This window comes from Desmodus rotundus, chromosome 11, assembly GCF_022682495.2.
Source record: "Desmodus rotundus isolate HL8 chromosome 11, HLdesRot8A.1, whole genome shotgun sequence".
NCBI classification, from domain to species: Eukaryota; Metazoa; Chordata; class Mammalia; order Chiroptera; family Phyllostomidae; genus Desmodus; species Desmodus rotundus.
In genome coordinates, this window is record NC_071397.1 from 75,791,667 (window position 1) to 75,805,452 (window position 13,786).

At 36.7% G+C, this 13,786-nt stretch overlaps 1 protein-coding gene across 4 annotated transcripts in view; it reads right to left on the reverse strand.

The window, feature by feature from the left end:
- The window catches only part of PTPRK (protein tyrosine phosphatase receptor type K), a 478,561-nt gene that overhangs the window by 82,588 nt on the left and 382,187 nt on the right, over positions 1-13,786 (reverse strand). For all 4 annotated transcript variants that reach the window (XM_053913630.2, XM_053913631.2, XM_053913632.2 and 1 more), the window contains exons 11-13: positions 10,867-10,972; positions 4,463-4,736; positions 1,767-1,803 (exon numbers count right to left, since the gene is read on the reverse strand). In XM_053913630.2, the coding sequence (XP_053769605.1) occupies positions 1,767-1,803; positions 4,463-4,736; positions 10,867-10,972 (417 nt within the window). The remainder of the gene's footprint in view (positions 1-1,766; positions 1,804-4,462; positions 4,737-10,866; positions 10,973-13,786) is intronic.

Consider the following 13,786-nt stretch of genomic DNA (forward strand, 5'->3'; position numbering starts at 1 on the left):
ACATCATTTGCTATAGGTTATACATTATTCACCAGTAGTGGTTTTCAAAATGAGGATGTTAATTTTAGTGCATATATATATATATATATATATATATATATATATATATATATGATTAAGAAGTTCTAGCAGTGGGTAGCTCAGCTCATAATAGGCTTATTGTTTTCTTTGACTTTCTCCTCTTTTCAGCTAATTTGGCCCTGAACTTCTAAATAACAAACCCTCACAAAATAATGCCCATAATGAGAAGGATGAGTTGGAGATTATTCTTGCAATCTCTTTTTATTAATTAGAAAGAAAAAAATACTATTTCTTAGAAGACCAGACAGAAGAGATACTCTTAGATCTCTGTGGCCAAAACTGGGTTACAGGTCCAGCCATAGAACTCCCACATATCCGCATTGGTGTGTGGGAGCTGCTCATGTCAGTAGCTCTGCCAGTGTGGTCACCTGAGCAGCACCGGCTGGAGCAGCAGCGAATGTGCTAGAAGTGCCATTCTTGGGCCCCTCCCGAGGCCCACTGATGTAGAAACTCTGACATTGAGACCAAATAACCTGTTTTAATAAGGCCTTTATTTGCTTCTGACTCAAGCTAAAGTTTGAGGACCACCCAGGCCAATCTGACATATTAGATGCCAATCTTGTATACTAGATGCCTCTGTATTTTCTCTTTCCCTCCATTAGGATTGCTTTTTTAATATCTTGAAGAATCTTAGTATTGGAATTGAAAAGTGTATTTTTTTTCTCTTCTGTGAAGCTTTTTTGTTACTTCTCATGAGTCAAGGAAAAAAGTCTTTACTGTCTTTACAAACAAGACTACAACACAAATACGCAACCGAGCAGACTGATGATGGACGAGAAAAACGGTGGAAGGAGTGACGCCAGCACACACAGAATATGGCCATTCATTTTCACCCCAACAGAATCAGCTCCTGCTCGTGAATGTGGGTCCAATACTAATTCTGGCAGAAAACCATCCAGAGTGCCAACTCTCCACACAGCCCCACGACTGCATGCAGTCAGCTTTCTCTTGTTCCTCCTGTTAAAGCCCACGATCCCTCTCCCTCCCTTGTTGGCACAGTCACGTCAGTCTTAACTGAAGGATTATAAACATAGTGAATGCTGGAGATTTTCTCCCACTCTGAACTCTAAATACTCATTCAAAGATGAAAATGTTTTCTCCAAAAAAAAAGGGGAGAACAAAACTATACTGTGAAATGTCAGCAGGAATTGCCCTGGCCACCGGCCATCACAGATCTAATTTCTTGGCATCGGTTGGATTAAAAAAAAAGTTAACTTAAAAAAAAAACAACTAAAGCATCTTCAATGAAACTGCACTACTGATAAAGACGAATCTCCACACCTGTGCTCTTCCATATGCATGGACTAGCTTGGTTCTTTTTACCTTTGTCTACCACAGAAAGTAACACAGGTTTTTAAACAAGTACCTTGTGAGTCTGAACTGATGCTGCTGAGCTTTTCCCACTATGTTGGTTGATCAGCAACACAAGACCTTTCTGATAAATCCTTCCTATTCTCATAACAAGATTCTTCCCGTCAATTACTAGAGGATGGAAACTAGCACCCCCTTATGTGTTGAAGACACCCCAGGGAGCCAGAGGACTTGACTGGCAGTTTAACTGGGCCCTACTACAAAAACTCTGTAACAGAAGTGCCACCTGTAATTAGCCCTGAAGCAGGGAACAAAGCTCTTTCATTTTAGAAAGTGGGCAAATGAAATTTGAAAATAAGAAGCAAACCTCTTACCTTTTGTAGCAATTCGAACACACTGTGTTTTAGTTTCCTGAGGAGTAAAAATGAGAGAAAACAGTCAGTGTATACATGTCTCCTATTTCATAAACTATAACTATTATGAATGTCAATCTGGAATTATAAAATAGATTTATAAAGAATCAAATTGCAGTATAAAGGAAGCTTTTAATGTTTTTATATGTATTCACAGATATCTTTTATTTTTAAATGTAAAATAAGAACTTAAAAAATTTTGACATTTTTCTAAAGATTTAGGTGTCCTTTCTCACCTTGTAATGAAACAGGCTGTCTTGTTTGTCTAGGACAAGTATAATGGCATTCTGTTTGCATTTTTGTACTTTTTGAACAATCAGGAAAAAAAGTGTTTGCAAAGCTAATAAAAATTGGACCCCAACATAAACTTCATTTTCTCCTCATGCCTGTATACTCTGACTGAAGCTGGTTGCTACATGCTCTCACTAGGAGCCTGGCACGACTAAAGAGCTAAATGACAGCAGTTAGAAAGATCTTCAAGAAATTACATCACAGTTGCAACATAATTTATCCTTTTTGTCTTTTTAATTTAGCTGTTTGGGCATAAATCTTTCTTGGTGATTATTTCCCCCCTCTTGCTAAACAGATGGGGTTGAGGAAATAGAAATAGGAAAGGACACAATTTATTTCAGATTCTGGTTTTTATCTTTTCTTTTTCTTTTCCTTTTTAAAAAAATGCTGTGGAGTGGCACTAGGAGGGGAACACACTTTTAGGGGTACAACTCTCAGACTTATTTCATTCAGTTTATGTCTTTGAACACATAAGAGGTTAGAAAAGATGTGAAAACCAGTGAACAAAACAGAGGCTGTTTTTAAGATGCATTTATAATTTCATCTGGAGTAGCTCTATACATTGATAAACCAAGAGTTTATAATTTTCTCTTAAGCATGTGTTATTTTTAAATTAAGTAAAATAAAGCATTGAGGAGGAAACAGTAATTAAAAATGAAAGTATGCAATTCTATCCCTTAATTGTGACCTGAGGCCTTCATAATAAACTGTAAGAGATTATTGCACGTTCCCATAAAGCCCCAGAGGGATTTTGGTTTCCTAAAAGCAATTGCTGTTAACTCTATCCAGATTACCAGACCACTGGTAGGGGCCATGTCAATTTTAAAACTCTTTGCCAGGCTAACTGTGAAATATATTGTTGCTACTCTGTACTTTGATTATACCACATGGAGACACAGTAACAATTAGAAGAGAAAATTCATAAGGATGCTTTTAAAGAACGCCAGAGAAAATCCTATGTAGTAACATGCATTTATTAATACTCCTCTCATATCATACACCAAATGGCAAAAGTTAATTTGCAATCTTTCAGCTCTTTAAAAATGAATATCCAAACACAGAACTATGCTTTCCATCACGATGTAACTTCATACCCAGGATGGAATACTAACTTCTACAGTCCTCTCTTGTTTGAGCAGCCTGTGGTAGAGAACGATGTGCAGGTGGGGAGTGGGCAGCTGACTTGCCCTTAAAGACTCCCTCTTAGGAGGATATATACGAGAAAATAACAAGAGCATTTGCAACCACGAGCGGTCTCTGGCTTTGGGGTACATTTTAGAAGATGCTATGTGGCATTTTTCTCTGCCATATTCTGTAAGCCAACCATTTAGGGTAAGGACAAAAACAAAGTTCTCATCAAAATTACTGGTCAATACTCTAAGTTCCCATGGTCCCTGAAGAAATGTAAATGGACTGCTATGCCTTCCACTTAAGCTATTTATTCCAAGACATAACACGACCACTGCAACTAGACATCAAGTACTCACTTCAGGGACTCAATTACCCAAACCCAGCAATTTCCTATAAAGTTACAAGTAAACAGAAATATCATTCTCCCATTGGATTTCAAACTGTGGACATTTTCTCTTCTCAACTTTTTTTTCCCCTCTCTCTCTCTGAAGAAAAAAAAATTAAATAAGTTGTAGGAAAGAAAATCCTTCACAGAGAATAGCACGAGGCATGAAAGGCCAGGTTATTTCCCCACACGAGGAACCACTCGTTGTTTCTAACTTCCTGTTGTGTTTTCCTTTTCAATATTCGTTTGGGAGCAGCGGCAGTCCTCAAAAACAACTGTGTCCAAAATGGGAAAAGGAGGGGCAGCCAGGGGAAGGGAAAACACAGCCGTCTCCAGGCAGCCTTCTGTTTAGGTTCTGTCAGATATACCACAGGCGCCCTATTTGTAATCAGAGGATTGTTACTTGTTATTTACTATTTGGCTTGTGCCCCCGGAAAGTTTATAAGGGTTTATTAGCCTGCCGTGGAGCACGCTTTCTGTTTATCCTGCAGTAAATTTAATCTTCTGAAGTGTGCCACTACTGAGCAAAAGCAGAACAATTCCCGGTAGTTACGGGGGCTCGAGTGTCAGCAGCACACACACCTTTTCAAATCATTTTGCTCGCAATTGCCCACGCGGGCTTTCCTGAAGAAGGTTCAAGTAGAAGCAGTTACTAGGAAACGGGAATCCTGGGCAAGGTAACACATGCAGTCAGAGCTCAAAACTGGGCACGCTCTTGGGAACAGAAACAACAGCCCCCCCACACACCCAATCTCTCCCCTTTGTTTAATTGGCAAATGCCACTGAGTATAACATTTGGCTGTAGCACTTCCTCAGGGCAGTGAAAAAGCAAATCTTGGAGAAAGCTTACCTTCTCTACACTGCTCATTGCTTGGAAATAGATGTTGTATCCTTTGCGTGGAGCCAGAGGGGGGTTCCAAAAGCCTTGATAGGTCCTATTGTCACCCACAGTGAACGGGGCAGGTTCAGGAAGATTCCCTGGGGGTAGCTCGGCAGCAAAGTAGTAGGGTGCACCCCCACTCATGGCATTTTGGTATGTAACAGGAACCTGGTAGCATTCCATGGCCCCGGCTTCTCGCTTGGTTCGGTGTGGATGCAACTCCTCCACAACAATCTGATAAGCACTTTTTGGAAAAAGAAAATAAAGCACATATTTAGAGGTTCTAGATAGTGGGATTTCTCAAGAGAAGAAACAATTCCTTAACAGTACAGGAAACATTTAAAAGTCTTTAAGGTCAGTCTTAACACCCTGCATTCTTGTTTTTAGCTATTTTGCAATAAAACAGAATTTCACATGGATTCCAATCCCAATGTAATTATCATAAAACTGAAAAAAGAAAGTTAAAAACATCAGCATAGAACTCTCCTCATGTTTAACTGTTGAGAAATGAGCCACCCTAATAAGGAACCTGACATTAACCAGAGACACATAATAGATTAAGTTTTTTGTCTGGTATTTTTAAATGTTTAAAGTTAATATTTTCCTTTGATAGGACAGTATGGAAGGTCCGGCTAGCTCCAAGCCCCGAGAGAATGGCTGCCCCGGGGCGGAGCTCAAAGCACCAGTTCCCAGTTGTCACAACGTTAGAGACAGAACGTGCTGACAGGCAGTGCCCACCTCTTGACCTTGCCCTGGCATCAACTCTGGCTCACAGCTATGCGGATCTAAAGCACAAGTGACATGCTGCAATATGGGCACAGATGGACAGAAATCTGTCCTCACCACCGAAATAGAGCTGCCTCCTTCTTCTGGAGTTGTTAATAATAAAGTGTTGCAAACTGTAGAAACAGATGGCATTTGGCCTATGAAAGCTCAGATCTAACTAAAACTTTCAATACCTTTCTTAAATGCCTTAAACTTTTCTATAACAGCTATTATCTTACAGACAAAAGGAAAAAAATGCAACTTTAAAATAAAGACCTGCCTGGCCACTGGTAATATATTTTATCAATTTATGAAACTGCTATATTAATAATATTCTTTCTTGGCAAGGAATTCATTAGGCAAACATTTTTAGGAAATGCATACCCAAGAAAGCTGACTTTATTAACGCATTTATATCTTATTAACAAATTAAAAAAATGTGTTTCAAAATTCCTGCAAATTACTAGACAATGTGTTGCGGTCACAAGTAAACTGCTTATAAATAAGCTGTGTGTAGAGATGCATGTTTGACCCTGAGCCTCCAGGAAAATACGCTCATTCAACGCAGGGAAAATAGTTGCTATTGAATGGACTTCCAGTAGAAATAGAATATTTCCTTTAGTAAACTTCTATAAAAAGGAATAGAAAGAGGGGAGGGACACACAGAGAAAGAGAGAGACTGAATCCTCCTCTATGACGATTAAATATTAAATTTTATACCCGCTTAGAACCTGGTGGAAAATTCTAATTTAATATAAACTGTGTTATCCCTACAAACAGAAGACTTTTGTATGGTTAAGAAAGGAGTTTTATAAATTAAATATTTTTCCCCTTAATTATTCAAGTTCCTGTTCCCTATTAAAATATTGAAAAAAATTGGTAGGTTGATATCCATCTTCTTTCCCTTAGAGGTAGTGTAAAAACTGTATTAATGTCCGAATTTCAGATTTGGATTAGTAACTAAAGCAGAAGTCTATGTTATTTGAAATTACATGTACTGCATCATTCTCTCTTTCTCTCCCAAGTTGGGCCTGGAAGTTCCTAGAAACACTATTAAAAAGATACATGCTCTCTGAGTGGTCCATGGAGGAGCTACTTGTTAATGTTATTTTATTTTGGTAAAATTTATTTTTATTGTATTTTTTTCATCACCATTTAGCTCCCTTATGCTCCCACCCCTTGCATTTAAAAATACTGGAAATACATAAACATAGCCCTTGGAGAGAAAAAAAGAAAAGATGGTAGCTGACATGTTCCACGTTAAGCATACCTAGTATTTTTTCTATTCGCTTTCAATTTAGAATTTGTATTTGTATGATGTACATTTGCATGTCTTGTGGAAACATACATATGTAGATAAAATTTGTAAATGAACTCATACATGCACACATTCCATCTTAACTAATTCTATTAAATTGACATAGTTGTATATTGCAAATTAAGAAATTTCACACAACATAGTTCATCTCTCCGAATCTCCAAGGGGCAAAGCAAACTGCTGATGTCGGAGGGCAGTGAAGGAAGAAAAAGTGCAATCTGTTCCTGGGGAGAGATCTCATCGAACGTGAGATGGGCCTAAACTCAAAGTTGTTACATTCACTTTAAAAATAATATATTTTCCCTTCATCGTTGAATTTGTCTGAGCAAGCTGTTCCCCAACCTATTCTTCCACTGATTTTGAACTGTTCCTTTTTCCCCTGCTACTTTCTTGTTTATCAATACAAATTAAATAAAGGGCAGAAAATAAGGAAAGAGAAATCAAATTAGAACTGATTTGACTGATTACATGAAATGGGCCTGTGCTTTTTCATCCTTCTGGTTGTCCAATTACATAATGGTACTTAATTCTAGCTAGATCTAAATATTATTTGAGCTCAGTACTCTAGCAATTTAAAATATTCCAAGGTCACCTGAAGAGTTTATTCACTCTACCCATATTTCATATAGTCCCCATTCCTTTTAATTACGTTTGCAAAATATTTCTATAATTAAGTTAAAATCAATATTCTGGTATTATGAATCTTCACTCAATACTCAAAATATGATTCCCTTATATTAAAAAACCAAAAACGATTTCACTATACTATAATCTAATGTGATTAAACCTGGAATGTAGTCATTCTTAGTTTCTGTGAGGCCAAATAATGACATCTCCTCATGCAATTTCTCTTCCCTTTATACAACCATAAGAGAATATACAAAGGGATTCTGACATCAGCTCAAAAAGTGATATGATACATTTAGTAGACACTTTTCTTGATGTAATGCTTAAAAACGTTGAAGCTCAATCCACAATTACCTACAACAGCCTGCCATGGATTTTCAACTACCAGTAATTAAACTCTCTGTGAATTCAACTATAGTTTCAGCCTGTGCACCTTCTTAGTGATATCAAGTAACACATTTTATACAATTTATGCTTCCTCATTTTTTGATCTAAAATGTCTCCTTAAAGCTTCAGGAAAAATTCCCCAGCACCAATATTTTACTATTTCTCTAGTGAACAGACTTCCCAAGATCGCAGACACCATTGCTTGTACTGCCCCATTGCCAGCATTTCGTGACCCAGAGTCAAGGTTTAAATATCGTTTTGGTTAGCATCACGTTTACTGCTCTCCATTTCTGAATAACAAGGCTCAAAATCCTGGCATTGACTTTAACAAGGCCAATTTTTTCACCATGTTTTACCTCGCTTGTAATTCGCCACTTGGGGGCACATACTAAATCGCCTTATGTGGGTTTCTATTCCAAGTACCCAGCCCAGCTCCTGGCACATAGTGGATCTTACTGAATGGGTGAATTTATAGAAACCATTGACGGACAAACTCTACCCAACAAGGATTTCACAGGTGCTATGACGGAGGCTTTTGGAACTGCAGTTTGTTTGACATTAGGAAGACCAGAGCAGAAAGAATTAGATATTTCACTGGAGTTGGGACAAATAGAGGGTGTAATGCAGTCTGGCAGAGGCTAGTTATGCTGTCAAATAAGGCAAGATAGAACCTGGTATTTAGAGCCTATGATAGCAAACAAAGCTAACAGATGGATGCTCTCGGGAGGTTTGGCTGGTATGCTTACATACCTCGGGAGGTATGTAAGTATGGCTTTTATTGGGAGGGGAGGAGATGGGTCACAGTCAAAGTGGAAAAGTCAACAAGCATTGGCACAGAAGAGATTCTGATAGGCTGACATAAATAAAGAAGAAATTGGATGGAAAGTAAAAAAGTTTCATGAACCTAAAATCGTAATGAGGATCCAATAAAAAATTTGAAGTACCAGACCATAAATACAGTGCTTTGAAAATGGATTGCATAAAGTTGGGTTCTCATTTAAAAAAATAATAGAGCACCAGACAAGATAAACTTCAGGATAAGGCTCCGGTTAGCAATACCAAAGGTAGGAATGTGATCAGAGGAAAGGACGCAGGACTACCTGACTGGAGGGTTCGAAAAGCAAAGGAGGCAAGGCTCATCTGAGGCAGACTGCCTGACTAGACCAGCCTGGTTCTGACACCTCGCCCCCACTTTGGGGTGGTGCCAGATACCTGTGCAAATCTTTATAAAAAACTAAACATGGAAAAGATGGGATTAGATTATCATTTGGAAAACAGCTTTTTTTCCTGGTAGTAACATTCTTTTAAAATACTTTTAATTTGTTTATATATCCTTTAATTATTTTTTCATGTTACTACATGAAGAAATCTGTAATACTTTACAGATTTTAAATTTATTTGAGCCCTAAGCTCCAAAGTATAAAATTGGGAGTTCTCAAGACACTGGGCTCAATCTCTACAAAGGTCAAATGTCTTTCCAATATATACAAAGAGGTGCATCTCTGTGGCAAAGAAAGAGAATGTATGATTATCAAGGATTGTTTTTATACTACCCTAAATTCAGATTATGTGTATTTTTAGCAATTAAAAATTTTGTGTTAAGTAAAAAAGTAGAAGAAAATCATTTGATTTAAAAATGTGCCATTGATAACATGCTCATTAATTCAACAAATGTTGTGAATGCCAGCTAGAAGCAAAGTATCTACCAGGCTGCAGGCAGCTCTGATCGCCCATGACAAACATGGACAGGGCTCCGTGTTTTGTTGTGCTCATTCTGTCTTTGATTTAGAATGCCGAGCACAGTGCCTAACACATAATCCGTGGCCAGACAATGTCTGTGCGATACAAGGATCGAACGATGCATTGCATGACAGAGCGCATGTTATATACAGCCCGGTGTGGGAAAATTAGACACTGTGTTTTCAACTTACAGTAAAGCTGAACTCACTCAAATATCTAACTCTTATAAATAAATGCAAGTACCTGGCAGCTCCTTTAAAAAGCAGTAATAGAACTGAAGACCTACAAAGTAAATTTTATCACAGGTAGGAACATGTGAATGATCCTGATTTCTTGTCACTAGGAAAAGATTTTGAATGCAGGCCTTTACTCTTTCTCCTTTGGATCTGCAATCAGACCCACAGATCATTGACTCGAGAATAGCACCGCATACTTATTTTGCATTTTCAAGTAGAAATATTTTCTAAGTGTTTGTATTACAAGTGCATTCAGTCATCTCTCTTTTCCTCTGGTATCATAGTCCCAATGCATTTTAGCCAGAGCAGACTCAAGAGAATTTCCTTTAAAAACACAAGGTCTTTTATTGACATATTTTTTAATTAAAAGTATTTCTTTCTTTGTGGTTATATAGGATTATCTGAATGGTTAGTATGTGCTCATAAGTTCAAATGCATTTATTCTACACATAAAATAAGGATTAATTTTATTTTTTAATGAACATGTAAACAACTTGAGATGACTTAATTATAAAATACTTGCACTGATTTTTGTGCTTAGATTTATTTCTCAATAGAAATATGAAAACAAAAGTATCCACAAAAAGCTACAAATTTCTAATAGAAACTTGCATCAGTTTTAAATATGTATCTAAAATGGTTGGAATATTTTGACTAAATCCCTGAAAACATGGCTCATAATTTTATGCAAGATGAAGAAAATATGGGAGTTTTTAATATTGGGAAGATAAAGAAAATACAACGTGAATTTTAATATTTACTATGGAATTTCTGGTAAGTGATAATTCAGGAATTAAAAGGTCACAGGCTACATTCATTATAAATATTCTACTTTTATTTCCTCAAAGCCTTATATTTTTCAGTCATTCAGATGGAATTATTCATAATGATTTAATGCATTGGGTAGGAGGTATTTTCTCATTCTATTTATGACAAATACCTTCAAAGCTCATATACCATAGATATCAACAGAGGAAGTGAAATGAAATGGGACTAGAGAAAAAAATAAAAGAGCAACACTCTTAAATCCAACAGCACAGAGAGGTGAATGATTGAGTTCATGAATATCTCAACAATCCCCTCAGAATTCTTCTCTTAACTGTAAGTCTGTCCTTAGGCTTAGTCCAAATGAAAAGCAAACAAGGACAAAACCAAAGAGAAATAAAAGCTTCTCACAGTAATTTTTAAAATGATTCCCTACAGAAATGACCCACTCAGTATATTGGCTTCTAAGCACCTATGAGAAAACATCCCTCTTACTGTTTTTTCCTTTAGCTATTGCGTTTTTCCTCGCCTCTTACCTGATAGGAGCCCCTTTGGCCTGTGCTGGTCTCAACAATACGGTTATTGTGGTGGCAGTTTCATTGAGAGAGGCATCAACTCCTTCATAGTCAGGCAAAGTTGGAGCTGATGAGTGATTAATGACAAAAAAAAAGTTTCAATCAATTAGCAGGAATAAATCTTAATTCAGGTTGAATAAATGATGGTGGCTGAGGAGAAAAAATCAACTTAATACTTATTTTGATGAATACATATACCAATGAACGTGAACCCTGGGAACCTAAAGCAGCAAAAGATAGAAGCCAAGAGCTGTAGAAATTGAAATAATACTTTGGCAACTTGTGACACACTCCAAACGCTTTGGGAAGATGCTTTAGGTTTTAGTTTCCCGAGACCCGAAATAAGCAATGATGGGATGGGATGAAGGTGGTAACAGTGGAGACTCGGGGGAGTGTCCTGGTTATGGAGTTGTACACGGAGATGTGGAGAAAGGAATGGCAGGAGCTGAGGTAAAGGCTGCCTGAGAGGAGCTGCCCTTCATGATCTAATGGTTGTAGAAATGACCGCATATTAGTATCTGGGCCTGTCTCACCATCCTGGTTACAATAGACACTTATCAAGGATGTGTGATGAACGAGAATGGAACATTGATTTTCATTTACCACATACTGATACATTAGTTGCTAGATTCTTGAAAAGAAGAAACACATATTTCCAAAAATGATCATTTTGTGGGGAGAGAGGGACTTCCTTATTGAACTGGTTGTAAAAGTAGCCTCAGTGGCTTTTAACAATTTCTATGTAGAGAGATGTTTAAGAGAGTATGTAATCTCTGAAATGTGTACATTATAATAATAATATAACAAGTGGCATCTAATAAATTTTTAAAGTATTTCATTCATTTAGTGAACATTTACTGAATACTATGGAAAAAAGCATGGTCTCTTGCATTTATAGAATTAAAAGGAATTGCATGTTTACAAAGAATGAGAGGCATAAAAACATTAATAGCAAGATATTAGGTGACCAGAAGAGGAACACAATTTGCCAAAACAGTGTTTACCAAACTAGTGAGATTAGAAGTATCTGGAAGGCTTCTTAAAACATAAATTGCTGCCCTTCTCCCGTAATTCAATGGGGCTGGGGAGGGGAATATGCCTTTCTAGAGACATTCTGAAGAATGTGCCTTTCTAGAGAGTTTCCACATGACCTTGATGGGGTTGGTCTGGGCCCACACTTGGAGAACCACTACTCTAACCTAGTGTTGGGAGTTGGGCACCTGAAACAGGGAAGACTTCAGGCTTTAGGTGATCCTTAAGCTGAATATTAAAAGAGTAAAAACTTATCAGAATGAGAAAGCACAGAACAAAATTCCAGAGAGAGACAACAGTACATTTGAAGACACCTAACATGAAATGAAAAGGTGTGTGTAAGCAGTTCATTATATCTGGAACTTTGTGTTCATGAGTGGGAGTAGAGAAGGAGTAGAAGAAGCTATACAATGAAGAGGCACAAATGCCAGCCATGCATGGACTTTGGGCTTCATCCCAGTAGATGCAATATACTAGATTTTGGAAGAAAAACTTAAGAATGAAATATGTATTGTATAAAGACCAATATAAAAATACATTGAAGCAATGTAAGTCTGAGGGCAAAGATACTGCTTAGCAAGATATTTCAATGATCTGTTTAAAATATGATCCAGAAAGAAAGAAAGGAATAGGGATATCACAAAAGGGGAAATTATCTGAGAGTTATTTAGGAAATAAAATCAATAGATATTACATGCACAATACTCATATGTGATATATGTAGTATTATACATACACACACACATATAAAAATCATATCTCTAAGCATCATTCCTCTAATAACTTGATTTCATGTTTATTTAAAGTACTTTTAAAATACTGAGGAAAAGAATCACTGGACTCAATGGATAAATAACAATAAATTACCTTAAAAGTTCAAGTGATTCTTAGAACCACAAACATAAATTTTACCAGTATGAGCTTGATTACTATGTGTTCCTAAGACACAGTGATTGCACCAAGTTTTTAAAGTTCAAATCCTAGTGCCCATGTACATAGGTTATTTTAAGTGAAAGTACAAATAAATAATTCAAAGAAAATTCTCAATGGGTATTTGGTCTTTAATTATAAATTTTCTATTCAATAAAATATGTGTCAGAATCAAAAAAAATTATGGCTCTCAATAATGTCCATTTGTCCAATGCTATCAGCTTTACCAGATTATGGAAACTTTGTAGGTATCTCTGTTGAAAGATCTTATTCATCTACAACACCACTGCTAATTCTAGAGTGTAGGAAACATTTCTTACTATATCATATCACCAGGCCACATTTGCTAGCAAAGTAACAACAAATATTTTTTAAATGCTCTTTTTTTAAAAGAAAAGATTTTATTTATTTATTTTTAGGCAGATGGGAAGGAAGGGAGAGAGAGAGGGAGAGAAACATCGATGTGTGATTGCCTCTCACTCACCCCCTACTGGTGACCTGCCCGAAACCCAGGCATATGCCCTGACTGGGAATCCAACCAGTAACCCTTTGGTTCGCAGGCCTGCACTCAGTCCATTGAACCACTCAAGCCAGGGCAAAAACAAATATTTTAAAGAAACCATCCCTCATACTGGAATAGCTAACTTTTCATGATATAAATTTTTTAAGTTTTGTATTGTATTCAAAACCTTTCCAAATAAAATTTTGGACTTAAATTCAAAATTAGAATTTTAATATATTAAGTGATAGATATTTGTCAATTTTAACTCCAGCTATGAGTATAATATATATATATATATATATATATATATATATATATATATTCATTTTACTAATCATAGACAAATAATATAGGGCATTACATAAGCTGGAGTAAATTTGGGACACCTTACAATACTAATTCCTGGGGAAAAAATTT